The sequence below is a fragment of the Vidua chalybeata genome, chromosome 1 (genome assembly GCF_026979565.1).
Source record: "Vidua chalybeata isolate OUT-0048 chromosome 1, bVidCha1 merged haplotype, whole genome shotgun sequence".
Classification (NCBI taxonomy): Eukaryota; Metazoa; Chordata; class Aves; order Passeriformes; family Viduidae; genus Vidua; species Vidua chalybeata.
Genome location: NC_071530.1, coordinates 67,555,669 through 67,582,605, shown reverse-complemented (window position 1 = coordinate 67,582,605; position 26,937 = coordinate 67,555,669). Strand labels below are relative to the sequence as shown.

Genomic DNA, 26,937 nt, shown 5'->3' with positions numbered 1-26,937 from the left:
ACAATGAGAATGTGCTTTCTCTCATGTTTGTTGCTAATATTGAGGGGTAAACTATGCTACTGCTTCTCTGTCAGTCTGCAACTCCCCTTGGGTAGTACTGCACAGAACTCAGTACAGAACACAAGTGGCAAAAATTCAGCCCGCAGAAACAACCACATCACACGCATGTTAAAGCTGCAGTTTCACATTCTGAATATACGTGTGCTACCTTTCAGTTTTGCAGTTGTGGCATTTCAAACTCCCAGTTCACCAGACCCGCATGTGTTTTACTCCTGAGTCCAGAAGGGAAGAAGTTTATTAGTGATATGAATCATAGCTCATGGCTTTGAGACAGGACCTGTGTATTCCTGACTTGTATACCTTTATCCAGTATTTGAAAAAATGGTGCAAATGAAGTTAATTATGACATCTTAGTCCATGAAAATAGTCAGTTGAGGGCTTACTGCCCTTACTGCCACATACCTGGAATTTCACCTTGTTTTCCAGGTGAATCCCTTTTCAATCAGGAGATAGGATACCATGTAAGCTGGCACAAGCCTTTCACCTAGAGGCCATAACTTGATTTCTTTAAAAAACAGGCCAATACTCCAGGTTCCACCTCACCAGTAACAGCTTTAAAAGGCCTAGTTTTAGTAGCTCTAGATATAGTGTAAATAACCATTTCCTTAAAGGTAAACTGGTTCCTCCTATACTCATTAGGCACTCCTCGGAAGCAGTGTTGGTTTACTTTTTTTCCCATCGAGCTCTCAGGATGGAGTATTGCAAGGTATTTTGTTTTTATGTACTGTTATTATTTATCATGCAACTCTAAACTGATACCGGCTTTACAGTGAAATCCTCACCACTCTGAACACCTCTCCATCACTTGTTAAGTCTCCTACACCTTTGAACTTCCACTGCAGAGAAAGTGACGGGAGGGATGGTGCTTGCGGTGCCGCGCTGCGTGACTACCTGTACGTGCAAGCGGCCGCATCTTGCCTTTGATTAGATACAGCATTTGCACCTCCTGTTCCTGTGCTGATGTTCACGGTCCTGTTACATTTAACGTGTCCTTTGCGTCTGGGTGGATGACTGACCCCTGCGGGGACCCAAATCGCACAAGGATTAAAAGTTTCTGAGGAACCAAACACAACCAGAAAGGTGACTCCTGCCTAAGGAGCAGTGGGCTGCTGCCTGCGGCCGCTGTACCTGGTGAGGCACCGGGCTGGGAGGCAGAGGAGGATGCACAGACATTTCCACGGCAGCGGAGAGCCCCGGTGAATTCCTTAAAGCCGGCGGCGCGGCACCGCCACCGGCGGCTCCGGATGCGCTCCAGCCCCGATCCGGGAGAGCGGCCGCCGCCGGGGGACACGCACGCCGGGCCGGGAGCGCGGCCGGCCAGGCCCGCCCGGGAGAGCCCCGCGGGCGCGGCCGCCGGAGCAGCGGGAGGGCGCGGGGCGCCGCGTGGCACCTGGCCGCCCCCCCGCTCCCCCCGCGCCTGCCCCGGGCATCCCGCTGCTGCGCTGCCGGGCGGAGAAGGGAGGGACGGAGGAAGGGTGGGGGGGAAAGTTGTGCTCACTCCTCTCCTTGGAGGCGCCCCTCCCTCCCCGCGACGAGGGCGAGTTAGAGATGCTATTTGCAACAGGCTGCTGCTGCCGCGGTAGCGCGTCCCTGGGAGAGGAGCCGGAGCGACACGTGATGTGTCTCCTTATCAGGGTGCGCGGGGCAGCGCGGGGGCGGGCAGGGGGCGGGGGCGCCCGCGGAGCGCGGCGCGGCGGGGTCCCTAACCGTGCCCATCTCTCCCCTCCAGGGAGGCGCGGAGGACGGGAAGTTAGCGCGGAGTTGATGAACTTTGCACATCCACAGAAACGCCATTTTGATTCCTTTTTCCGGAACAAGTTTGCGGCTCCCTCCCGTGCGCGCTCCCCCCGGCGCGCCCCCGCGCCCCCCCGGCGGCCCATCCTCCCGGCATGTCGCGGCGCAAGCAGCCCAGCCCCAGCAAAGTCCGGCGTAAGTACCGCGGGGCTGCCCGGCCGCGGAGCTCCCTCACAAAGGGCAGGAGCGTGCCTTAACTCTGGAGGGATCTATTTCTTTTTTCCTCTTTTTTTCTTTTTCTTAAGGGGGGGCAAGAAGAAAGATGAGGAAAAATAAACTTCTGGGAGGGGGCAGGCGCGGGCGTGAGGACGTTGCAGCGTGTCGGCTGGTCGTGCGACTTATTTAAAAATTAAATGCTTCTTGGAGGGGGGGAAGTTTCCTTAAAAAAAAAAAAAAAAAGGAGGAAAAAAGTTTGGCTGGCAGCGGTGGAGATGATGATGAGTTCGTGCAGCCTCCCTCTTCCCTTCCCCCGCTCCTCCCTCTCCTCTCCTCCCTCCGCGGCTCCTGGTTTTTTTTTTTTTTTTTTTTTTTTTTTCCTTGCCTGTTGCAGACTTTCTACCAACCAGCGGCACCAGCCGCGGCGTTTTGCCTTCAGGACCTGATGCTCATCCATATTAAACCGTCTGAGCTCAGGAATCCGGCCAGATCATCCCCCCCCTCCTGCTGCAAAGTTTATTTTTAACCAGCCACCGCCACAATTTGGATGGGGCTGCGAGGAAGCAACATCTTCTAGCCCGGCTCGCCCCCGTCTCCCGAGCTTGCCTTTTAACTTTTCCTTCAGGCTTATTTTCCTGCCGGCGGTGGCGGCGGGTCCCGCGGCGGCCCCTGCTCGCTGTTCCCGGCTGGGAGGGCCGCGCCGGAGCTGGGAAGTTGGGATGAAGGCGCCCCTTCTCCGCAGGTAGAGTCGGCTTGCGCCGCGCATCTCTCCGCTGACTTTCCGCTCCCCCGGCAGGGCCGGACGGCCGCGCCTGCCTTTCCTCGGCACCCTGGTACCTCTCCCCTCTCTTCTCTACCCCTCTTCCTTACTTTATTTGATTTTTTTTCGCCTTTCCTCCACTTTCTCCACCCGCCCCCCCTCGTCTTCCTCCCCCCCCCGTCCCGGTAGGGACGTGCGTGTCCTTTCCCCTCCCGGCCTGCGCGGCGGGGGCGCGGGGGAGCCGTGCCCGGGGAGGGCGGGGGGCGCTGCCCCCCGTGGGTCCCCCCCGTCCCGCTGCCTTTGTGCGGTGCCAGGAACACATCCCTACGCGGCGGGGCCAGCGGCGGGCAGGGACGCCTGGGCGGCGTCACCACTACAGGAAGGAGCCGGGCAGCATCCGAAGCTGAGGAGGGGTGTCCGGGCCCTCGCCCCCTTCAGCCCCATCTTGGCGGGGGGGAGGGAGCGGCGAGGCAGAGGTGACTCCCTTCCCGCAGTGGCGGTGTTTGAGGTGAAAACAAAGTTTGGGGCGGCGCAGCTGCCGCCCGCCCGGCGCGGTGCCCGGTGCGGATGGGAGCCGGCCGAGCCCCGTTTCTGGGCGACTGCGCTCCCTTCCCATCGCCGTTGCTACGGGCCGGACACCCTCGGCGGCGCCGCGGGGGCCGCGGGGTGGATGCGAGGCAGCTCCTCCTGCCCAGTTCGTAACACACGGGCTCGGCATCCCCCCCGCCCCATCCGCCCGGGGTGAGGGGGAGCGGGGGTCGCAGGCCGGGCCGGGCAGGGAGCGGGGCGCGCCGAGATGCTGCAACTTTTTTTTTTCCAGCAGAGGAGGGAGGGCGGTGGATTGAACTTTGTCATGTCGCAGATAAGTTTCCTTTGGCTTCTTCTCCCTGCACTTCTCCCCCGCCTCCCTCCTCACGCACGCTTGGTTTTTTTCTTTTTTTTCTTCTTTCGTTTTTTAATAATTTTCCCCGTTTCACTTCTCGGCTCCGATATCTTCGCCTGCTCGGCATCCTCGCGGGGTTGCGCAGAAGGAGGAGAGCGCTTCTCCTGGCTCAGCACATTTCCCTGTCCGGGCCGCTGTGCTCGGCTGCGCACCCCGCGGAGGCCCGGGCGCCTCTGTGCCCCGCCGCCCTCCCACGGCCGCGCCGCGGTGTCCGGCCCGCAGCTGATGCTCTGGTGCTGCTCGCCGAGGAGCCAGCATCCTGCCCGGGAGCCACTGGGCTGATTGCTGGAGGGAAGGTGGGGGGCATACCAACCATTCAGTTTTAATCCCAACTCCCTCTTTCGCCTGTTTTTTCTTGGAGATAAGATCAATTGTATTTACTTATTTGAGAAAGTAAACATCTAGTTCAGTGTGATTTGGGGGCAGTGGTCTAGGAAAGACAGTGAATGCAGTGGATGTTTCCTGCCATTCCAGCATCCAGCCCCATGGCTTGGAAAAGAAATTGCTTATTAACAACAGGAGCAGTTGCTAAATAACTCCGTATTGTCACCCCTACAGTGCACAGTAGACAGCTGTTATGATGGCTGGAGGTTTTTCGTTGAGGTCGGTCGTTTTGACACAAGCACTGAGTTTTGTTACCGCAGTTCCTGTTTTCCACAGGGTCAGCGTGCGTGAAAGGGATGCAGTGACTCAGGGTCAGGCCAGCCATATTTGTTTTAGGTTTTAATTTTCTCTTTGAAGACTTAAGGGTATATAGTCTTTTCTTGGTGGGCCTGCATAATGCCGATTAGCCTTAACCGGGGTTGGGTACATCCAGGAAAGAATAGGCCCTTTTGTTTGTTAGAAACCCAGAAACAGCATGAATCCATCATCCAATCAATCAGAGTACCAGGGCTCTCCCTCACCTGCCGACAGGGACGCATCCAGCCTCTCATGCTGCAGGGCAGCCGTTCCTGACCAAGCGTGGCCTCTTTTGCTCCCTCACCTTCCTCCTCCTGGCATCCGTATTTAGAACTGAATTCATATCATGTAGTTGGAAAAATATCATCCTTTAAGTGCAATCGAGTAAACTTTTATTCTCCTTTCATTTCACAGACAGGTTCTAGTTGTCAAATTTTTGTTTGCCCATCAGAAGTGACTACTTATGTAGCCACTCTTCCACATTTCTTTTGAGAACTAACAGTGCTAAAGAATATATATATTTATATATATATATATTTGGCTTATATAGCAGAGTGCTGACTGGGGTCTTGGTGTTTTTTTGTTGTTTGTTTTTTTTTTTTCCCACCTGGACCTGGGTGTTTGAAGCTTCACTTGAAGATTTCAGTGTAATGAAGCATCTTACTCTGACTTAGCTCACCCAGGTTGTGATCCCATACTTAACTCTTTACAGTATTCAGCGACCTTCTGACAAAATGGCTTTTCTTTTTGATTGAGGATTGGGAAGTAACTTAAAGTTTCAAAATTGGGAAAACTGAATCTCTTCATTACCTGTCAGTAGTGTGTGTGATCTGTTTTGGTACCAAAGATAAGTGCAGTATTTCCCAAAATGTACAAACATTGACCTATGTAGTGCTTTCCTCACTCCTTAAGGATATTATCACTTTGCCTACATTGAAGTAACACTACAGTCATAACAGAAGCTTGACTTTAGTCTATGAAACTTTCTTCTTAAACAGAAATAGTTTGAATTGCTCTCAGTTGGATTGGATTTCTCATTTAAGTAAAAACTGGTGATACACTTACATTGTATAGATTAAAAACATACAGATAAATCCCTTTGGTTATATTCATTATCCCTTGTAAAAGTAGGTGGTGCTTAGAAGGTCATAGGATAAGTGTTGCTAAGCAGCTAAACAGAAGGATGCTAAAATTAACCTGAGTGTTTTTGAAAAGGATTCACTTTTTAAGTTGCAATAATTTTTTAATTGACTTAAAATACACCTTTTGCTAGTAAGGCATCCAAAAAATATACCTAGATGCATAAGTAAAGCTTTTTGGGGAACTGTGTCAAATGTTCAAATTATCTACGTATAGGAGTAATTCTACCCTCCCCCAGTAGACCTAAATTTTACTGACTTCAGGCCGTTGATTTGTGCCCTTTGCAAATGTCCCTCCAGAGTGATCTGTTGCTCCAGGAGCATCTGATGTATGTTGGATAGGAGCCTGTAGGGACAGTCTTGGGAAAAAAGAAACTGCAGAAGTTCCCCGGGAACAGGCAGAAAACAAGTAAATCCTGTTAGTCTGAAATCTATGCATGTATGGAAGAAGCCCCTTTTAACTTTTTGATGAATGATGCCTAAGTTTGGAAATCTCTGTTTTAGGTGTACACTCTTAAAACATGTGAAATCATGTCTTCCTCTTTCAGCACGATAAAGGTTGTTTTGAAATGAGTGTATTATTGGACTGTGTTACTAGACCAGTTTGCAACTGCTGCCTTGTTGATGTGGAGCTTTTTTCTCGGGAGATAATTGTCTGTAGAGGAGGATGGTAGTGCTGCTTTTTGTTGTCCTGAAGGTAGTGAGAATGCTTCTTGCTCTCTCTGTCTTCTACCTCCTTTCTGAATTCAAGCAAGATGGACAGTCATAGGGTTACAGCTTTAAAATATGCCTTTTCAACAGCATTCTACAACTTGGAAAAGGGCCAGAAACTGCTTCGTGTTCTTTTGAGAGCAGTTTTATCATGGATGGAGTGCTCAGGTACCCTGCAGCTTTGGTGGAAAGTCTCTTATGGAGCAGATGTAAACTTTGAGGGTGAGAAGGAACTGCCTTCTGAGACAACGCGACAGTTTTTTTCTTGCTTTGGGGTGGGAGATTTGACTTGACTAGTTGTTGCTCAGCAGTTAAAGCAGTTTTTCTTTGGGGAGGCATATGAGGAATCCTTTCTCTGTGTGCATTGTTTTATTTTGTTTGCTTGTTTGTTGCTTTCTTTTTAATATCCTACATAAACCAGCACCTGTGGGAGCTGTGGCTTCCCCCTCTCCCCCACACACATTTAGAAGAATCTTTACAGGTAGTGATTTCAAAGGCAGGACTTGGCTATTTTTGGGAACGTCATTCTGTTGCTACACTGAAAAGTTAAGGTATTTGTGTGGAGCCAGGATGGGCTTGAAACTTGAAGAGCTTTGCCAGGCCAGGTTTGGTTATCAGCGTTTGATTACAAATGAACATAGGTGAGGTTGGCTGAGGTGGGAAGTGCTGGCTGTGTTCTGGGGTACTTCTGAACAGGAATTTCAGGAGCACTGACTCTTTGTTCTTCTTTGGTGCAAGAAATCTGATGATGGCTTATCTTTGATGTCTGCCAGTGATGTTTTTCCCACCTGAAGGTGTTCCCTCCACCTCACCCTATACCACTCTGTTTTGAATAGCAACATTTGAGGGCCAGTGACTTAAAAGAGTACAAACTTCTGAGACAGCAGTACTGCAGCATCTCACGCTCCTTCCTTCAGCATTTTACTTGGAGAAGGGTGACAGAACTTATTTAGAGCTTGTGCTAATGCTTTATTATGAAATGTTGAAAGTAGAAATAATTGCCAGCTGGGGCATATGCTCTGGGCTTCTGTTGGGCGGCTTGTTCATGTTGTGGTGGAAAAGGGTCAGAACAAGGAAAAGGGCCTGGACAAAAGGAAGAAGAGTCAGTGGGATACTTAGCTTGTGGCTGTGCTGGTATGAAACCTGTTAGAGCAGCCTCCTGCAGGCAGAGAGGAATTGTCCTGATGTCACTGAGCAACGCCTGGACCTGTGCTTCCTTTAGAAACATCACAGGCCTTCAAGTGTATCCTGCTCTTTTTTCTTTTTTTTTTTTCCCTAATAATAACATTTCAGCCTTCAGGTTGGCCAGTCTAGCAATCAATAAAGGTGGTTGCCTTTGACTAGGTGCTTTACAAAAATACATAGTTGATGGGTGGTGACTGTTTATTCAGAATGATTCAACTAAGTAAGGCTAAGGGAATCTGAATACCTCTTTAAAGATGTAGAGAGAGGCAGCTGTTTCAACAGCAGGATTCTTCTGTGGAGTCCCAGCCATCCACAGAGGTGTTACAGCAAGGGAAAAGAAAAACTGTCAAAATCCCCCAGGGCATTGTTAGGCTTCTGAGCTAAAGCAGGTATTCCAAGGACCATTAGAGAGGGAGGCCTTTCAGGCCTTGATGACCTCTCTGGTCTCCTTTGCAGTCTTCCTGTAGAAGCACATGGAATGCAACTTTAAAATTCATTTTCCATGCATCTAACCTTCCTAAGTAAAAATGTGTTTTGTTTACTCTTATTTACTTATATAATCTCAGGATTTCGAGAGATCCTTTTGCTTTTGAGAAGACATCCCCACATCCTGTGGTCTGAAATTTCTTTGAAGATCCATTTGCACAAGGGATGTTATTTATGTAAGACTCTTAAAAAAAAGTGTGGGAAAGGTGCTTGCACGAAATGGCCAAGTGACTTCCCAGTGTCAGCTTTGAAAAATGGAATTTAGACTTTCAAGTCACTCTGGATAAAAGATGTGTTAAGCTTCTTGGAAATTTTCTGTCCTGATGTGCCTAAGTGACTTGTTACTTTGGTTCTGAAAGAGAAAGATATTTTGTGATTAATAGTGGAATTTTCAGCTTCTCATACATGTAGAACTTCTCTACTTGGCGTCTTCTGGTAGATACTTTAGCAGGTGTTAGCATGTGCTTTCTTGAAACAGCACAAATGTACCTGTAGGTGTTTTAGGAATGGGGGCTTGCATCATCTGTCCATTGAAAATGATGGATGATCAGCCGTGGACAAACTTTTTAAAGTTAATTTAGGTATGTGCTTCCTGTCTGAGGATGAGAGAAACAAAATGTTCACGTTGAAGTGTAGCTGGCCTTTGCTTTTATTGTGTGTGATTAGCTGGCTTTAACTGGAGCCCTTGTTAGTCCTATTCCATACAGCAGGTGATGTCAGTGTTCAGGTGTATTGGTACCTGGGAGTGCTTTGTTCAGAGCTCTTGCATCACAGCAATAAATTCCACTGCTGTGTTCAGGCTGGACTCCTTCATACTGGTAACATTAGGGCTTGGACAAGAGAGAACTGCTTTGGGTTTTGCACCAATATGCAGCACTACTTCCTTGTTCATTTGGACCACTCACAGTTTTGGGTAGGGGAAAGACCCTAGTTTAAGTTCTTCTTTTTGTTACACGATCTGTATTTTCTTCATTAAATTAAGTTCATCACATCTCCTTGCTCTTTGTGTTTTGAAAGCATGATAAGCAACCAGGTCATGAATACCTGTGTGCTGTTCCTCATTCAAGTGTACATTTTTTTTCTGATGTTGATGCAGTTGACAGTGTATTGAGGACACACACAAGGTGTCTGTGGTATCTTGTGCATGTGCTTACCTGCTTCATCCCCTCCTTCTCCCCAAAAGCATTAAGGTATCCTGAATTGGTCTTCAGCTGGATAACTTGCAGCACAACTCACATACTTAGCTGTGTGTACATCTTTATGCTTTTGGGTAGGAGGGAGGAGGGCTGCAGAAGGAGGCTTGCTTTCTGAGCAAGACACTGAAGGTTCAGTAAGTGGAAGCATGCTCCACAGAAGCCAGCTGTAGAAGAGCTGTAACAGGATTACTAAGGGATTCCATTTGTGAGGTTTGACTGTATTTTCCAGGGGAAGAACTGTGAGTGCAGTGACAAGTGCTTCTCTACAGAAATGTAACTTATGTCTTGTATTTAGTTGTCGAGTATATTTCTTTTGGTCTGTTCTTCCAACCACTGCATAATTTTTCTCTGTTATCAGATGGCCCAGCCAGGTGTTGCTAAGTACATCCTACTATATTTCCAAGTAAGGTTCAAGACTGTGGTCATTGGCAGCTTCTGGAAGAAGTCTTGTAGCAACTTCCCAGCCTTTACAGCAGATAGGTGTCTTTTCTGCTTGGTAAGATCTCCTGTCACTCTCTGGACTGTCAGGAGCCTAACTGTCCGTGCTGTAAAAGGGTAAAGGGAGCTGTATCACAGTGCCCCCATTTCTCGGATGTAAACTTGCTTTATTGTTGGAAACTGGTTTTGTTCAAAAAGTGAAGAATTATTTTTCGTATCAGTGTTGCCTACACTTTGTGGGAGAAATATTCTCTGTCCTCTGTCTCCATTCCTCCTTTTTGCAAAATGGCAGTGTCTTTTTGCTGAGTGTGCAGTGACTACTGTGTTCAGCCAAAGTAGGGGGTGAATTTCTAGGGGTGGGGGAAATGATCTGCACATCAGAGTGCATGCCAGTTACCTTGGGAGGAAGCCATGCAGATTATAAACTCTGCAGGAAGGATCTGGTGGATTCTGTAAACTCTGTGGCCTCACTAACTGCAGTTTCAAGCAGTTCCCAGTCTCTACTTGCAAAGCTTTTGGAACTTGTAAGCTCTTTAAATCTAGTGACTGAGGATTTTCCACGCTTCCCTTTTCCCTTTAGGAGAAAAAAACAAGGTTAGAAATAAATAGTAAGGTTTCTCATTTTAAATGCTCAAAAGCCAACAAACGAAAGTTGAGGTGTTCACAGAACAATTAAGTAGATAAGGTGAACACAGATCATGCCCTGTTACAGTGGCTGTTCCATGTTTAAAAAATCAAAAGATACGTAAATAGTAGGTGGAAGTGGAAAACGTGTCTTCATTTCAATCAACAGCAAAATTCTTTCAGGCTTCTCTAGACTAAGATTTTATGTGGGGTATATACAGCTGAAAGCTCTTGAGAATTCATAGCGTGAAAGATGCCAGGAAACTTAAAAAACCTGAAATATTAATAGTGTCTTTGTATTTTTTTGGTGTTTGAAATTCCTACAGGTGTAGTTACAAAGTCAATGCATCTGTTTTAGGAGCTTGTTTGATAAACAGCAAATGGAATTTGCAATATCATAGTCTATTTTGACTAAATTCTTCCGTCCAGGTTTTGGGCACCGTTGCAAGTCTGGCCACTGCTGTGTCCTTTTTTTTAATCCTAGAGGTTGTGCTTTTACTTTCTTGAGTGTATTCAGTCTGGTGAGTAGGAGGAGGACTTGTCCTTCCCAGGCCTGTGCTTCCCTGCAGGAAAAGGGGAATGTAGAGAATTCTCCCTGAGGATGGATTTGGGACAGAGATGGCCCCTGTGTGTTTGGGGCCAGAGTTTTTATTTGCACCATTGCGTAACTCAATCTCCATAGAAAGAGACGTGGGTTAGTGGCTTTGCAACGCCACATAGGCCACAGGCTTGCACGTGGCCATGGTGTGCCCCGAGCCGATGTGTGCTAGCACTGCATTGTAGATGTACTGATGCCTCCCTGGGGTTGTCCTGGAGATTCAGGACAGAAGGATCTGCTGTTGCCTGACTTTCGACCTCGTGCATTGGCAGCCTCTCATGTGCTTGCACGGCCTGAATCGACTGACTTGCAGTAAATGTTTCCGTTTGTGTGCTCGCTGTCTTTTCAAAATGATTGCTAAAAAGTATTTGGGCCAAAAATAATCTATACTGGACAAGAAGATGCCAGCAGCATGTGCAAATTGCATGCTGTAGTTACTGTCCCAGCTACTAATTCAAACAGAGCTGCACAGATGTGGATTAGGAAAGTCCAGACTGTTGATTTAAAAATTTCCAGTATTTCTGGTAATGGATGTTTATGTGAGCTGCCTAGTCCAAAGACCCAGGAAATGAACTGGTGGTGGTCTCTGTTTAATTCCTGGTATACAGATGCCAAGTGTTATGCTTTGATTTCCTACTCTGTAAACTCTTCGGGGCAGGGATCAGCATTCAATTACTGAGTTTTGAAAAGCCACCTAACACACTGTGGAACCGACCTGCACAGCACTACCTCAGTATAAATGTTTAATTGTAACTATCTTCTTACTTCGTAGTGGAGCCTTTCCAGATACCAAGGTAGAGGCATGCTGGGAACCTGCACTGCTCCTGCTTAGGTGTCTCCTTATAAATAGACAGCTTTGGTTGCAAAGCAGCATTTGGGCAGCTCTCATAAATGCCTGCTTTGCACATGAGGGACAGATTATTTATTGATTTCTTTTCTAGGTGGTATAGGTGCAAGCATATACACATGTTTAGGCGTCTGCCTCTGGTTGTTTGGTTTAGAAGCAAATACGTTCCTAGCTTTAATATGTCTTCGAAACCACCAGTCAAATCACATCCTCTCTCTCGTTTTTGCTTTAGGTCTGTATGTAAAAGGAACAAATGTCAGGGTTCTGAAATTAGGAAATTAGAAGGAGAAACTGGGAATAGAAAGATGTCACCCCCTCAGTATGTCACCTTCCCAAGACTGAAATGAAGAGCAGTTGCTGGCTCTTACCATTCACAAAGTAATATAATTCTGTTGCCTTGAATGACTTGTGTTGTAGTTTTAAACGGAATTCTTAAATGATCCCAAAAGTGATGTATGTATCATTCATTATGTTTATACAGCATAAAAGCATATGGAGTAATGGAAACATCTATAAATTAGACCTCCAGAGAAGACTCCCATTTTAATCAGGTTACTTACTTGGATTAAACCAACCCAAATTTAAAACACATGGGCTCATGTACTAAACTAGTTGCACTTTCAGCACTCCAGGGGTCTGTCTGGGAGTTTATCAGTGCATTGCTGTAGTCTGTTCCAGCCAGCTTTGCAGAAGCAGTTTGGTGTTACTAAGGTTGGAATAAGCTGATGTCAGATTTTTGTCCACAGTGCATAGCAAGTAGAGGTCAAACACTTGTACAGCCGGTGATACCATGACTTGTTAAGAATGTACGCAGCAGGTCGCTTTTCAAAACATCTTTTGAAAAGCAGCCTGTGAGAGCAGTGCCACGTAGAAGAGACACACGCATCTTCCTCTGGCATCAGCAAATGGATGCATCCTATCACATTGGACTGCTGAGCATGTTTAGTCATGTTACTGTAATAAGCTCTGGGAACAGGAATGGGTTCTGCCCTGTTGTGCTTCGGGAAGATTTGAATGAATTTGACTGGTTTGTTCCAGGGAAACTTGTGTTTCTGTGTGCTGCTTTTGTGCTCAATTCAGAGAAGTAAGGAATCGAGTTTGTTTTCGTGGCTGAAGGAGTGCTTCTTTGCATTATAGGATTGATAACATTACAGTACCTAAATTCTTATTCTTTAGAAGAGATAAAACTAAAAGCATGACTCCCAGAATTATCAGTGTTTCTGGTGCTGGTAGTGCACAAACCTGTTTAGTTTTGGGACTCCCCTTTGCCCAGATAAACTTGAGTATTAGGGACCTTTCTGTGCTTCCAGCCATAGCCCTCAGGCATCTCTATTTTTCCTGCCCTGGTGAATCATCCTCCAACATACAGACATGTAAATTTTAAACATGCTTTGGTGGGGGTTACCATCTTCATCCTTATTTTTTTGTCTTATGATAGCTCTCAATTTTCTGAATTTGCTGGGGGGGTTGTGTGTGTGTGTGTGCATATGTCAGCAGCAAGTCTAGATCAAGCTAAGCACTGATCCTGCAGACACTTTAAACACAGATACAATTCTACTTAAGCAGGTTGTTCTTTTGAAGTCAAAATACTGGCATGGGCAAAAGTTAGGGGAAGTGTTTCGGGATTGGGGCCTGCCTTAAACTTTAAGAAAAAGTATTGACACAAGCCAGAATCTTTAACCCATGTGAGCCACATCTCCAAACTCACCTCACCAACTTCTGAACTTCTTCAGGAGGCATTGCTCAGCCCAAGGAACTGCCACACTTCTTGCAGCCTGAGAAGAATTGGTTTTGAAGAGAAGTGGCCAGAAACGTGGCCATAAACCCAAACTTCTTCAATACACAGTGTGTGCAAGAGTTAAATGAAAGTACTCCAGCAGCTCATGTGCTCTCTGTGTGCGCATACTTTCCTAATCTTGACATGGGGTCTGAGCTGCAGGCTCTGAGGGTGTATGTGAAGTTGGCTGGGCTGTCACTTTTTCACTCCCCGGATCTGGCTGCGGCTCAGCACGGGGACGCACCCCGCCGCTGGGATTACTGGCTGCAGAGAGCCAGCTGCCTAAAACCTGCCTGCATGGGACTGGCTGGGCCGAGAGGTGCCCTGGCACACCTCTCCTGCCCTCACACTGCTTCCTGCCCTTCCAGGGAGCAGTAGAGGGAAGAAAAAGTGCTGCACTGGCCCCCCTTTTCTGCACCTGGAAGATCTCTTGCACCAGTCTTGTGCACTTGGGTTGATCTGGATGAACTTTCTGCTCCTCGGTTATCATCATTTGGCTGGAGAATAGCTGCCTCCATGGATGGGTCGGCTTTAAAAGGGGAACAGCTGTACAGAGTGCTCTCCATGCTCGTGGGCTGTCCCCTGCGAATGGGGAGAGGAAGGGCAGAGCACGTGTTTTTCTCCTCTAGGTGACAAAGTCCTAAGGGCAACTTGGTCTTTGGCTCTCGGGGAAGAGAAGCTGCAGTTCTTTGAATCCACAGCATGCTGTCAAAAATCGCTGAGCATTTCTAACAATAGGCTGGAAAAAAAAGCTGCCAGTCTTTTTTTTCTATTTAAGTTTCTTCGGAGAGGCTGCCAGTGGCCACCTTGCCCCACCCTGCAGACGTGTGGGCGGGAGTGGGGGTAGCCGGCAGGAGGGAACATCACCAAAAAGGCAGAGATATTTGGCTCGTGGCCACACACAGGAGCAGGAACAGCTGCCTAGATGGCCCCCGGAGCCTCACTGATGTCAGCATAACCAGCGCTCCTTAAAACACAGCACTGTGTGTGGGGGGTGAGCAAGGCTGGGAGCAGCTTGAGGGGGTTAAGTAGTACATAAAACCACCTCCACAGTTCTTTTTTTCACCCCCCTCTTCTAAACAGACCTCTACTTTCTATAGGAATGGGAAGGGTTTGGGTGAGTGAGAGTTCTGAGAAATTCTTAAAACTAGAACAAGTTACCAAAAGCAAAGAGCAGAAGGAATATGCATTGTAAAATTTGCATGTGGCTGCAGCGAGTCTGTTTGCTTGGGTTTTCTCCTTCTTAGAGAAGTGTGGCTAGGAACAGTTCGGCACTGTTGGATAAATCTGTCAGTGCTGTTCCCTCCTTTGTCCCCTGTGTTGTCTCTGAGAACCTCTCACACTGTGACAGATCATACTGTCAAAGATCATACTGTGTTAGAAAAGTATCCGGCTTGCCTTGGGATGCTGTATGAAATACGGCAGGATGTGGCATCCTGCAGGGAGCATGTCATGTGTGCTTACTTGGCCTCCTGCGCGTGCTTGAGCAGAGGAAGGGAATGCACATCAGAAGAGCACAGTTGTTCACAGCTTCCTTCCACTCCCCTTGCTTGTTCCAGAGAGGCGGCACTTTGTGTCACCCATGAGGTTTACCGAAGCTGCCTTTCCTGGTATGTTGATAACCAGGTTCCCTGATGGAGATACCTCTGCATGGTTAAGGGTGGGGGGGGGGCCTGTCTCATGACTTCCATGATGTGGGATGCACAGTGCAAAATTACCTCTGTCATAAATACTGGACTGGATGAATGTGAGTTCCTCTCAGGCCAAAGATGGCTTTTTCCAGTTTAACAGCTAACATAGCAGTTTCCAGAAGTCACAAGAGAATCTGACGTGTAGCTGGAAGTGCTGAGGGAAGAGGATACCAGCTTTTCCAGAACTGTGCAGCTCAATCACAGAACGAGGTTGGACTGGACATGAAACAGGATTCCAGGGTGACGTGGTGATTGCAGCCTCTGCCGGCTTTGCTTCTTCCCACAGCTGGGGAGTTGATTCTCCCAGCAGGCCTGTGCCAGCGTAGTCCTGCTGCTAGTCTTGTGGTGTTATCCTAACACAGAAGTCGTGCTTTGAATGGCTTGCGAAGTGGTAAGCAGCACGCAAATCTAGGCGACAGGGGTGAGCCAGCCTACCCAGGCTTCTTGCAAAGCTGAATTTGCAAAATGCTGTCTCCATCAAGAGCGATGTAATAATAAGTTGCAGAGATTCTGTCTTGAAAAACAAACAGTGAAACACAGGCATTGGGGGAGGAGGGTGTTGTGCTCCTTTTATAAGGCTCTTGTTTTTTGTTAACATAGGTTAACTTTATCAGCTGGATTAACTTTTCCCGTATCATTCCAGAATTATTGTAGTAATTAGGAAAAACGACATAGGGTCATGGCCTCATACGTGGCTGAGTAAGCATCTAGTCACATTCTTGTCAACTGGGACATGGCATGAAGAATTTCTTTACTGAAGGTCTCAGAGGGAGACAGTAAGAGAGGCAGAAAAAGAGCCCAAATGCTGTGAATCCAGTCCTGTGTCTCCACCATTAGATCATGCTTCCTGTCTAGGCAGATGAACCCACATAAAAACATTGGTTCACAAACAGATGACATTCAAGTACTACCAGCATTGTAAAATATGGCTAGGACTAATATATTTGCTCTGACTTTCATCTTGAGTGCCGAGTGGAACACCTGTAAGTATTTACATTTTAACATGAGCTTTTGTGCTTGTGAAGCAGACAGTTTGACAGCAATGACCTCTCACACAAAAGCCTGAATAGTGATGAACTTCCAACAAATCCATGACCTGAACTCTGCTGGATGCGTATTGAAGGCGACAAGTTAATATGGCCTGTGGCAGTGCCAACAAGGCTCTGTGCTGGGCTCTTCTGGTGGAGGTGGTCCACAAATGAGCCAGTAAGGACTGTCCCTATCCAAAGGCTTGAAACTAAGCATGCCTGTGTTTACTGGCTGGGTGAGAACCTCAGGCAGATGTTTGATGCAGAAAAAATTTTATTTTTTTCTGAAGGTTTCTTGCCCTGCTGATCTGCTCTGACCCTGGATGAAGGGCTTGGTTTATGTTGCAGAGGAGGCAGAAGGGTGGATGTGTCTCCTCCCAAGCGGAGCACTTCAGAGTTTGCTGTGTTTGAATTGAATTGAGTGGTAGTTAAAACTTCAATTATGGGCATCTCTGGAGTTGTACGTGTCTCTGCTGCAAGCACAGTAACCACTGGCCATCAGACAGGGATGACAGCCCTGGTACAGTAACCTCTGAAATCACCCTGACCTGGATCACGTTGAAGCTGCGGCTCTGGTGACATTTCCTCAGGACTGCCCTGTCCTGGAATGAGCAGTTCCTGGTACCTGCTTCTCCAGTGAAGCTTGGATTCAGAGCAGAGAATGCTTCCTCAAGCTGACAGAAATGCCTCTGGATCTGTTGCAGGAGGCGCTTTTGTTCTGTGCCAAATTCTGTGGAGTAGGTCATGCTGCATTTTTTGCCCACAAACCTGAAAAACAGTGGGAATCCTGATTGTGATTTAATACCAAGTCAGACCTAAAGCTTGTCATGCCCAAGATGTTGGTCAATGCGGATTTATCAAAAGAGAGTATGGCAAGAGAGCACCTATGAGCGATGCTTTCCTAATGTAGTCTACCAGCAACATGCTTCTGGAATCCCTTAAGCCAAGGGGTATTTATGTAGTTAGAGTATTTAGGTTCAATAATCCTTTTTTTGTGAGTTTGTCCAGTGGCTTTTTGACCCTGTACTGACTTTTGATATGTTGTGATGGTGAATTTTGCAGTTTAACTGCATGTTCTGTTGGAGAGGAGCTGAAAAACTGATTTTCTGAATCTCTCATTTTATGCTTTCACTTAATACCATTTAGGACTTGTACTAAGGGAAATAGCAGGTATTCATTAGCTACCAACCTTCTCCACACCTTCCACGGTTTTCTGGACCTCTGCTGTATCACCTCTGTGGCCTTCCTCTCCCAGGTTGGATTTCTAATCTGAGTAGCCATTATTATGCAGAAATTGTTCCATTCTTTTGATTACAACGTTCATCAATGCTTTTAAAAGCTTTGGTTTGCCTTGTTAACATCTATCACAGGCACATGCCAAAAGTACTTTATTTGCCTAGATATTTACTGCTGTAAGACATATACTTGGACAGGCTTTAAAGATTTCCAGGTGCTGCCATGATTCTGCAGCAGCTTTTTTGTGAGACTTTCTCCATGTTGGCAAGTTGCAGTCAGAAGATGATGATTGGTGAGGTTGTTAGTAGGTCTGGCTCAGTTACTTTCATCCTGATTGCTTGAGAACTGCCTGTTTAAATGGTGCTTTTCTTGCTATTTTCCTTCCCAGATATACTGCTGGTTTTCATGAGCAATGTCCTCGTATCTCCCCACTTAATATGCCCCCCCTGCTTCCTCCCAACAAATGGCAGCCTGAGGCATGCCCTGTGTATCTAAAACCTTGGTGAATACAACTTAGCAGAGACAAGGGACATTTGTCCTTGCTTACTCTTGGTGTTTCTTTATGTTCCACTTAAATGGAGAGATATTACCCACAATAGAGTTTGCCCACGTCCTATGCTTGCCTGCTGATTTGGGATGATGACTAGGATTCATTCGTCCGTTTATTCTTGGCCAGTATCAGAGGAATTATTTTGAGCTCACTGAAGTAAAATTAGCATATTCTGCAATTCTACTGTATCTCCATCCATTTTTTTATATTTGCTAGTTGTGAACCCGCTTGTCTACCTGTAGGACTGACTGGTCCATGTTGGTGGACTTTTGAGATTTTACTTTTTGCGACCGAAACAATTTTGCTTCAGTGCTAGCCATAGTGCTACTATTTACTTAGTTAGATTGCTTTACAAATCAGTGCTTACAGGGCTGCCGAAATGCAGCCGCTTGTGGAGAGTGAGGAAGGAGAGGTTTGGATCAGGTCATGCTAACCCCTTTCTTCCTCTGTGTGCTGCACATTCTTCACTGCTGACATGGCCTAAAAAGGAACCTTGCCTTTTAAAACTCTACCTTAACCTGCCCACCAAATGATGTGTACTACTTGATTTGTGTTTAGCTGTTGAAAACTTTATTCCAAGGTGCCCGAACTGGGAACTTAGTTGCAAGGGTGACCCTAGTGATTTGAAACCTTCTGGTAAGGAAAGCCTTTCACAGTGAGAACTCGGTTTTATCTAGGTTACTTACTCCATGTACTAAGCCTCTCAGATGAAATGTAGTGGTCTTAGGAGAAACAAGCCCTGTTCATCAGGTAGTACTGATTTATGATGATAATATTTGACGGTTGCTGTGTGTAAAGCCATTCTAAATAAGCTGTTCAGCACTTAATACTGAGCTCTGTAGGCTTTGTGAATTATACAGTATTTGAAAATAGCAAGCCTATGTATTTGGAGAAAAGGGGGCAGGGGCTGTTCTTTCAAATTATCAAGTTGTGGTTGTAGGTCTGTTGAATTCAGAGCTCCTCTTGTATTGTTCTGCTGCTGCTCTATGCATTTAGTGGCTTAAATTTAAATTTAATATCATAAAGGTCACGTGAGGAGCAAGGAATGGAACCCTAGTATGGTATATGCTTTGCAGGTGTCTCTCTGCTCTTGGGTGTTAGATCAGGAAAACCTAAAAATAAACATAAAATAAAGTAATTGTGTATGTGTAAGCAGGAGGGCATGTTTATGTTGCTTTAATTAGAAGTATTTTCTTGACTGCTTGTTTTCTTGGGGTATGCTTGCTGTTTTATTCAAAATAATAAATATTTTAAATACCTTAAAGGTATGCCCTAAAGTGCTAGGCCAGAAAGCTGATAAGGATTTTGTATTTGTCCCTCTGTCTTTTGAAAGTTCAGTTTTGGCTCAGTCAGTTCTCTTAGCAGACTTACTGTGCAGCTGATGTAGTTGTGCTGGAAGAAGGAGGTGGGAGAAGAACAGAGGATGACAGGACTTCTGATTGCAATGCAGGTAGAACAGATTTTAAAAAGCCCAGGCAACCATTATTATGAAGACCATTGCTCAAACCATCACAACGATCGTATCTTCCTTGTGAAGCAAGGGCCAGGATGAAAAGTGGAAGAATCAAGTGGAATGCCTTTTTGCCAGTTTATCTTTGCAAGGTCCTTGAATCAAATGTGGATGCAACAAGATGCATTGCCTGCTAGGATGGATCCTTGATCCTGGAATCAGTGCTGCTAGGTTAATGAATTCCTGTAGACAGAGCCTAATTCAAGCTTGCTCTGTGGGTGGGGGGGTCATTAGCAATGTCTGCTGTATCTGTCCTTGTCTATAGGAACTGCATCTGCTGTGTATGTTTGGCTTAGTATCTTTGCTGTCTCAGAGTTGTAACGTTGAAAAACCAGCACAACCATTTTGCATTTTTTTAAAGATGCTTCAGTTTTAACATGTAGGTTCTTAGCTGCCCTCTGGCTTCCAGCCTACTTGAAGGTGAGAATGAGCATCACCTCTACGGCTACTGTCAGTTCATGGGTATCTCTGCTGTGATTCCAGTAACTGTAAGAGTGGCAGGCTTATGTTAATAGAGGCACTTTCCCCTCCCCTTTTCCTTTTCCCACTTGCTCCTGTTTTTCAGGTACATTGTGGTGTTTGCCTTTAAAGGTTGTGTTTAACACTACTTGTATTCAAGCATCTTCCCTCCACCACTTCAAGGCAAGTATTCTTCGAGGTATGTGACTGCAAACAATGCAGAGGGAAACATCTCAATGGAGATCTGTTCTTGATGTTTTTTATCTCTTTGAAGATGCATTTTTTAAGAGTCTTTTGATATTTAGTTATTTCCTCACAGCTTTCCCTTTTCTGGTGTGTCTTTGCCTTGGCAACTAAAAAAATTCATAATGACACTGAATTAGTGACTTCAGAATGGATTCCTTGGCAACCTAAATGGGCATTTGACATCATAGGATGAAGAAGTGGTAAAACCAGCTTGAAGAGGTTTGATTGTTTGTGGGGTTTTTTGTAATTTGTTTACCACCTCACCTATAGCAGTTCACTCCTGCTGTTGGAATCTTCTGAGATGCTGATACAAGTGTTTGTGGGGTTTCACTGTAAGCCTTATCTCTAAAACGTTCTGAGTAGCCAGTTCTCTTTAATTTTTTGCGTCTTTGAACAATCATACCTCACCAACTTTTGTTGTGACCAATAAAGGGGAGGCAATGATAGGCTTTCCCTTGCACGGAAATGAGCAACTGAAGGAAGGGAAGAGCTTCTGGAGAGATGTTGACCCTCAGTGCAAGCAGCACAGAACTATGTTCTGTTTTTATCAAGAGGCTTGAGAGTTTTGGCTGCAGAGATAGCCCCATCTTCCCACCTTATCACACATTCTTCTTTTTTTTTTCTCTTGATGCAAATCTTTTTACTGCATTAGCTGTGTAAAAAATTCTGGAAATCAGGTCTCTTTTAGCTGTTCTTTCTGTTTCCAAATTAATTTCCATCTTGAGAGAGTGTCTTTCTTAATCATACTTGATATTGTGTAAGGAGATCATGTTTCATCATGTAAGATTGTGGTCCAGGTTTTGTTCTGACTGGACTGGTACAAATCTGGTGCAGCTTTGCCAGTGTTGGTGTGTCTTTTGTGGAAGAAGTCGGTTTGAGTAGCTGGGGGCAGAGTATCAATCACAGCCCAAAAATACCAGCTTAAGGAAAATAAGAGTGAAGACTGATGTAGGCTTTGTTGGAATGCCCAGGCTTCTATTATAGGATATGAAACTAAATATATGCTAAAAGCCAAGTAAGTACAAAGACTGCAACACCACATTTCCTAGAAAATTGTCTTATTGCAGAGGAACAGGGACTGTGAAAGGGCCTTATGGCATCTGCACATTTAATGCAGGACCTATCAGTAGTTGACTTCGGCTACAATAGTCCCTCTTGTTTTTCGATTTCTGCAGGTTTTTTGGGGTTTTTTTTTGTTTTTGTTTTTTGTGGTTTTTTTTTTTTTTTTTTTTTTTTTTTTTTGTAACTGTTTGGGGGAGTAGCATATAAAACAGAGAAACATGTAGAAATCTAAAACTCCAGCCGAAAGACACCTTCTTTTTGTGTCTATGTGTTGCAGCTGTCTATCTCTTGGCAGCAGGCAGCCTGTGTAGAAAGAATGTGAGGTTTTAGCACTTGAAACATGGAAGAGAGAATTAAGGGGTTCTGAACTTCAGTCATTCTTTTCTAGAGAATTTCAGTCCTCACCATTGCTTAGTTATTTGGAGACTGTAGGGTTGTTTTTTTTCCTTCCAGTAACTCCTTATGTTCACAGTAACAGGAGTGTCTCATATAAACTGAGACAGGTTGCTAACTCTTCACTTTCCTCAGTTCTGCAGTTTAGTAATCAAATTAATTGGAGCTAGTTGCATGGAGACCCAGCTGGGAGGAAAGGCAAAAAAGAATGCATGCATGTATTTTGTTATGGGTAGGAGAGGGGTAAAGGAGAGACTTTGCTATTTCTGCCATGAAACACTTTTGTATAAGCCAAATAAATGCTTTGTTACAGGGATGTCAGTATGGGACATTTTGTTTCTGCATAAATTATGGATTACATCATAACACCTAGGGCATAGTTACACCTTTTAATCTCCCCTTGTTCTACCTGGAAAGGCAGAGGATTTTGTGAGATGAGCCAGTGTAGGAGCTTTCCTCAACACTGAGTTTTTGCATTTTGGAGGAAGCAGATGCATGCTTTTGTACCAAGCAAGCAAACTGAAAAGGGAAAAGTATAATAAGACACTGCAAGACATTTGTATTGCTGCGGTTGTTACATCTGCCCTGGGCAAGCAGAGAACGCCAGCACGGGCAGTTCCATACTCTGGTGGTACTGCTGCCTCGCTGGCGCGGGCTGAGCTGCTGCTCTGACTTAGAAAAGTACGGTTGAAGTTGTTCACCTCTTTAGTGCACGGATGAAACCAGACTTTTCGGTTCAGAGATAGTGTTCGACCTCTGAATCATGTAAGCTCTGGTGTACAAAGGCCGTGTGGTGGTGCTTGAGCAGGTTTCAGCTTTGTTTTTGTTGTTGCTGCTGTTGTTCACAACTTTAACACGCAGCTTTAAAGGCCTTGCTCTTGGGGAGGCTGGTATTGAAAGGAGTGGAAATCATCCTGGGGAGAGGAAAAGGACAGGCTAACCTTGGCACCTGGGGCCTGGCTATTATGTTGCACTTCCTCTGCGGGGCGGCGCGGGGCGCGGGGCCGCCGGAGTGATGTTCTCACAGCAAATGGAGGAAGTTCCTCCAGCAGCAGCAGCGTTTCTGGATCTCCTCTCGCCTGGGGGATGGGGCAGGGTGGTGAAAGAGGGCTATACAAAGCACCGAGCGGAGGGGGTGGGAAAAAAAAAGAAGCAAAACAACAACCCGGACCCTTCAGTTACGTGCAAAGCTCGACAAACTTTTCGGAAATGTGAATACTTCGCGTATTCACCGTTTTGAGGAGGGATTGGGGAGTACGAGAATGCTTCTTTCCCTGGCGCTGCTGGCGGCGGGGAAGGTACCACGGGAAGGAGCCGGGAAGGATGGAGGAGGGCGGCCGCTCCTCTCTCACTGGTTGCTGACTAAACAGTTCTGTCAGCTGGCAGTCGGCGCAGCCTGGGGATTTGCGATAGAGCTCCTGGAGGGTGGGGGCGGCTGCGCGGGGGGAAGGGAGGGAAGGGCTGGCCCTGCTGCAGCCGCTGCTGCTCCCTCGCCCTCGTGGCAGGGAGGCCTGGGTCCCCTGGGCACGGCCACGGGAAGTTTTGGCAGTGATACCCAAGCGAAGGGGATGTGCCTGCATCCCTGTTCGACTGGGCAGTGGGGCGGTGCCTTGAGTAGCAGCCCCAGCCCACTGGAAGCCTGTCCTGTACAGGAGCGTGTCCTGTCCTACTGGTACCCGCACCTCTGTCGCCTGCTTCGTCAGAGCACGTGCCTCTGCCAAAATTGCCAGAGCTGGTTGCTGGGGTATGAGGAACGCGCTCCCATCCCAGCTCGGAGGTGGTTGCAGATGCTGGGGCAGAGGGCAGCCCTGCAGGACAGAGCTGTGTTTGCCCCTTGGCCAGGCTCTGGCTGGCACTCGCAGTGACAGTGCCAAGTGCAGAGCAGGACCAAGGCTTGGGCAGTGCCCTCCCTGTGCTCTGCCACAGGTAAGAGACTGCCCCATCTAAGCATGTTAGGAAGCAGACAGTGAATCCTGGCTGCTGTTCAAGTTTAATGTTTCCTTTCTTGGCCTTGAAGGCAGATGGAGCCCAGGGTAGCCCTTGCACAGAGCAGGAGGTATTTACAATGATTCTTTTAGGTCAGTAATGTTCAAATCCTATTTTTCTGCTCCTCTTGTTTTGTTTTCCATAAATCGTGTGCTGTAAAGTTGGAACAGCCTTGTGGCTTTTCACCCATATGCTTCCCTCCCCTCCACCCCCTATTAGGAGTAAGTGAAGGATGGGTTGTATGTGAATCACCTCCATACATATTACACTTCTCCTGTCCCAGCAGTGCAAGACAGAGAAGGACCCTGTCTTGACAGGCAAAAAGGGTGTGTGTCTCAATTGTTTGAGGTCAACTGAGTTAGCTGAACACAATTAAAAAAAAAAAAAATGCTCTCTTGATGCTCCTTAAGGTACAGCCTACCATGTCCAAAGCCGTGTTTGTGGCTGTGCAAGACCAGTTAATATGTTAACCTGCATCTTAATGAACATTAAGGTAGGTTTTTACTAATGTTAGTCTGACTCATCTGAGCTACCACGGTTGTAGTCGTGAGTGAACCTGTCCAGCCCAGATGGACAAGGTTGCTAGAGGCTTTAGTTTGCAGGATATCACCAGTCAGTGTTTCTGATGGTCTAAAGGTGATTTGCCGTTTTTTCCCCTTTTTATTTTGCCAAAGCTGAGTGTGCTGTGAAAGATGAGTGAAGGCTATAGAAAAGTGTTTATATTGTGATGTGGAAATCTACAGATCTCGCCCAAGAGCTGCTTTTTTGTACCTTTGTACAGCTCTCATCACCTCAGTGCAGTTCTCAGCAGGGTGTGTTGTGCCTGGCACTCCTTCACAGCACACCTGGATGCCCTTTTATGCACGAGTCAAGCAGCAGCGTGGTTTTGTAGGGCCTTGCAATCCTTTGCCAAGTGGCCATATGGACAAGCTGGGCAGCTGGACTGCTGTCAGTTTGCTCTCAGCAATGTAGGTGTCTGCGAGTTGGTGTGGGAAGATTGTAAAGCACTAAAGTATCCGAGTGACACCTCAGTCTCCATTCCGCATTAAACGCTCCACTTGTGACAGGCCACAAGAGTGAAGCCCTTTGTGAGAGTGTGTTTAAATTGATAAAACTTGAATCCTTAAATATTTAGCTTTTCCCAATGGTTATTGTAGGTAAAAAGTGCTTCTTTGGTGCTGGGTTTTTTTTCTTTTTTCTTTTTTTTTTTTTTTTTTTTTTTTTTTTTTAGCAGAGAGAAATGTCTCCAGGAGACAGGAAGACACTGAGAGGTTAGTGTAGAGCCAGATGTACATCATCTGTATTTTAAAGCAGGCAGGCAGTCTCTCTGAAAATGGAATTATTTTGAGAAGAGGGGGGTATATAACTGAGTGCTTAGGCATACGGTCTGAAATGCTGAATAACCACAATCCTCACTAACTTCACAAGGAACGCTTCTGGAAACGGCTCTTGATGCATTGGGTACAAAGCACTACAAGTGCGGGTAAACAGTTCTTTAAAATATTTTGGCACACTGAGAAAACTTCAGAGAGTGCTACTTGGAAGCTGAACACTTGACTTTTCGTGGATAAGATCAGTTTAAATAGGTGTGTTTTTCTTCCTTCTGTGTGTATGAGAGAGGGGAACAGGAGGGCAAGTAAAAAAATCAGAGGAAAAGACCTCGTTGCTGACTGGGGAGACTTGTTTGACCTTCTGAGCCCTGTGCACTTGTCTGTGGTTTGCAGCCAAAGGCTCTCACTTTGAGAGTGCCTTGCTCCTCGTGCTGAACTATTTTTTGACGCAGTGAATGAATGCAATATGTTAACACTCCTGTAAGTCCCAGAATTGCTTGGCTGCCCCTTGCCCTGCCTGCCTTGCGCTGGCTGAAAAGGTACCATTGTTTGTTCTGCAAACAGTGGGTGATGGTTGTTTCCAAGGTGACTGCAGCATTGTTGCTGCCCTCTAGTACAAAAAAAAAAAAAAAAAAAAATTGTCATTAAACACCTGAGAGCATCCCACTGTCACCAGACAGTGGGAGGGAGGCAGGAACTGTCTGTAGGAGCTCTCTGGGCTGGATATGACAATACAGATGGAGAAAATGCCAGTAAGCTAAGAAGGGGCGATGCACACATTTAGTCCATGCTACAAAATACTGTTCCTAAATAGTGCACAGATACAGCTGCTGATTGTTTCTAAAATAACTGCTGATTATTTCTAATCAGTGTCCTAGCAGTGTCTCTGCTGGGAAGAAATGATGATAAATTTAAAGTCTCTGAATAATACCGATCAAGTGGTAGTTGTAGTTTGAGTTTACAGTAGTAATATTCTGCTTTTTCACTTAATTGATAGGATGTTTTGAAGACTGCTCAAGCCAAGGATGTGTGGACTTCCAGAGGGAAAGCTAAAAGAAAACACTCAACAGTTCTGCTAGACATGCAGGTTTTCAGACTGTTTTGGAAAATAATTATTTGGGGATAGAGTATGCATCCCCCAGAAAGAGACCCCCAGTAGTTCTTTCATTCCCTTTGTGTGTTCTTGAAAGGCCTGTGGTACTCAGAACAGCAGTTTATTTTGAAGTGTCTAGGTGGACGGATTTGAAGAATTTTTTCAGTCTTCTCCCTGAGCTGCTTGCCGATCTACTCATGTATCTGTTTAGCAGGGGGCAGGAGGGATGAGTTTAAAAAGAAAAACAAGCTAACGCTTCTTTTTAATTGGTCATGGATGCTGCTAGCAGAACTTTGCCTCCCCCTGCAACAGGTTTAGTACAGTTCATACACAGGTTTCAGTAAACATTAACCACTTTTATCAGGGCTCGCAGCATGCTGAATGGTTAGTAAAGAGCATGTACTGAGAGAAACAGAGAGAATGAACAAGTCCAAGGTCAAAAGGATGGTAGGTTTTCCTTTATTAAAATAAGGGGTGGAGAAGGTTGACAACACTTTGTGGAAAAATAGGCCTGTGTGAAAACATGATTCTTGTCCTTAAGCTTTCATCTGCGTGAGAGTATGTGGGGGTACTGTAAGGAGGATGTGCATATTAAATTTTTTTTCTGCTCCAGGGAGATGACCAGAACAATCAGCCCTCCTTGCACTCTTGCTGACTGACAGCTTAGCTCCTCGTGACTCAGATCAATCCAGAGCAGAGTATAAGCTTTGCTATTGCTTGTTGCATATTTGCAGGGGCTTGTTCCCACCCAGCATCCACAAAGATCCCACTGGCTTTGGCTGTGCACAGCCAAACAGATCACAGTTCCCTCCCTTCTGTGCCTGCAATGATACAAAGCCATCCTGGTTAGGAAGGGTGCTTAAGGAACTGTGGTTTAGCATTTTGCCTCACCTTTCTTTCTCTTGGGTGACTTGGATATTTCTTTATTGCATTTGACGGCTACAGTGCTGCTAACTT

General features: G+C 46.1%; 1 protein-coding gene across 3 annotated transcripts in view; it reads left to right on the top strand.

Annotated features, from left to right (window-relative positions):
• Positions 1–1,840: 1,840 nt before the first annotated feature.
• The window catches only part of RREB1 (ras responsive element binding protein 1), a 121,283-nt gene continuing 96,186 nt past the window's right edge, over positions 1,841–26,937 (top strand). For 2 of the 3 annotated variants that reach the window (XM_053965025.1, XM_053965046.1), the window contains exon 1: positions 1,841–1,989. In XM_053965025.1, coding sequence (XP_053821000.1) covers positions 1,950–1,989 — 40 coding nt within the window. In that variant the 5' untranslated portion in view covers positions 1,841–1,949. Of the gene's footprint in view, positions 1,990–3,446; positions 3,512–26,937 lie in introns of those variants that run through there. The other variant, XM_053965035.1, reaches the window with a different exon arrangement.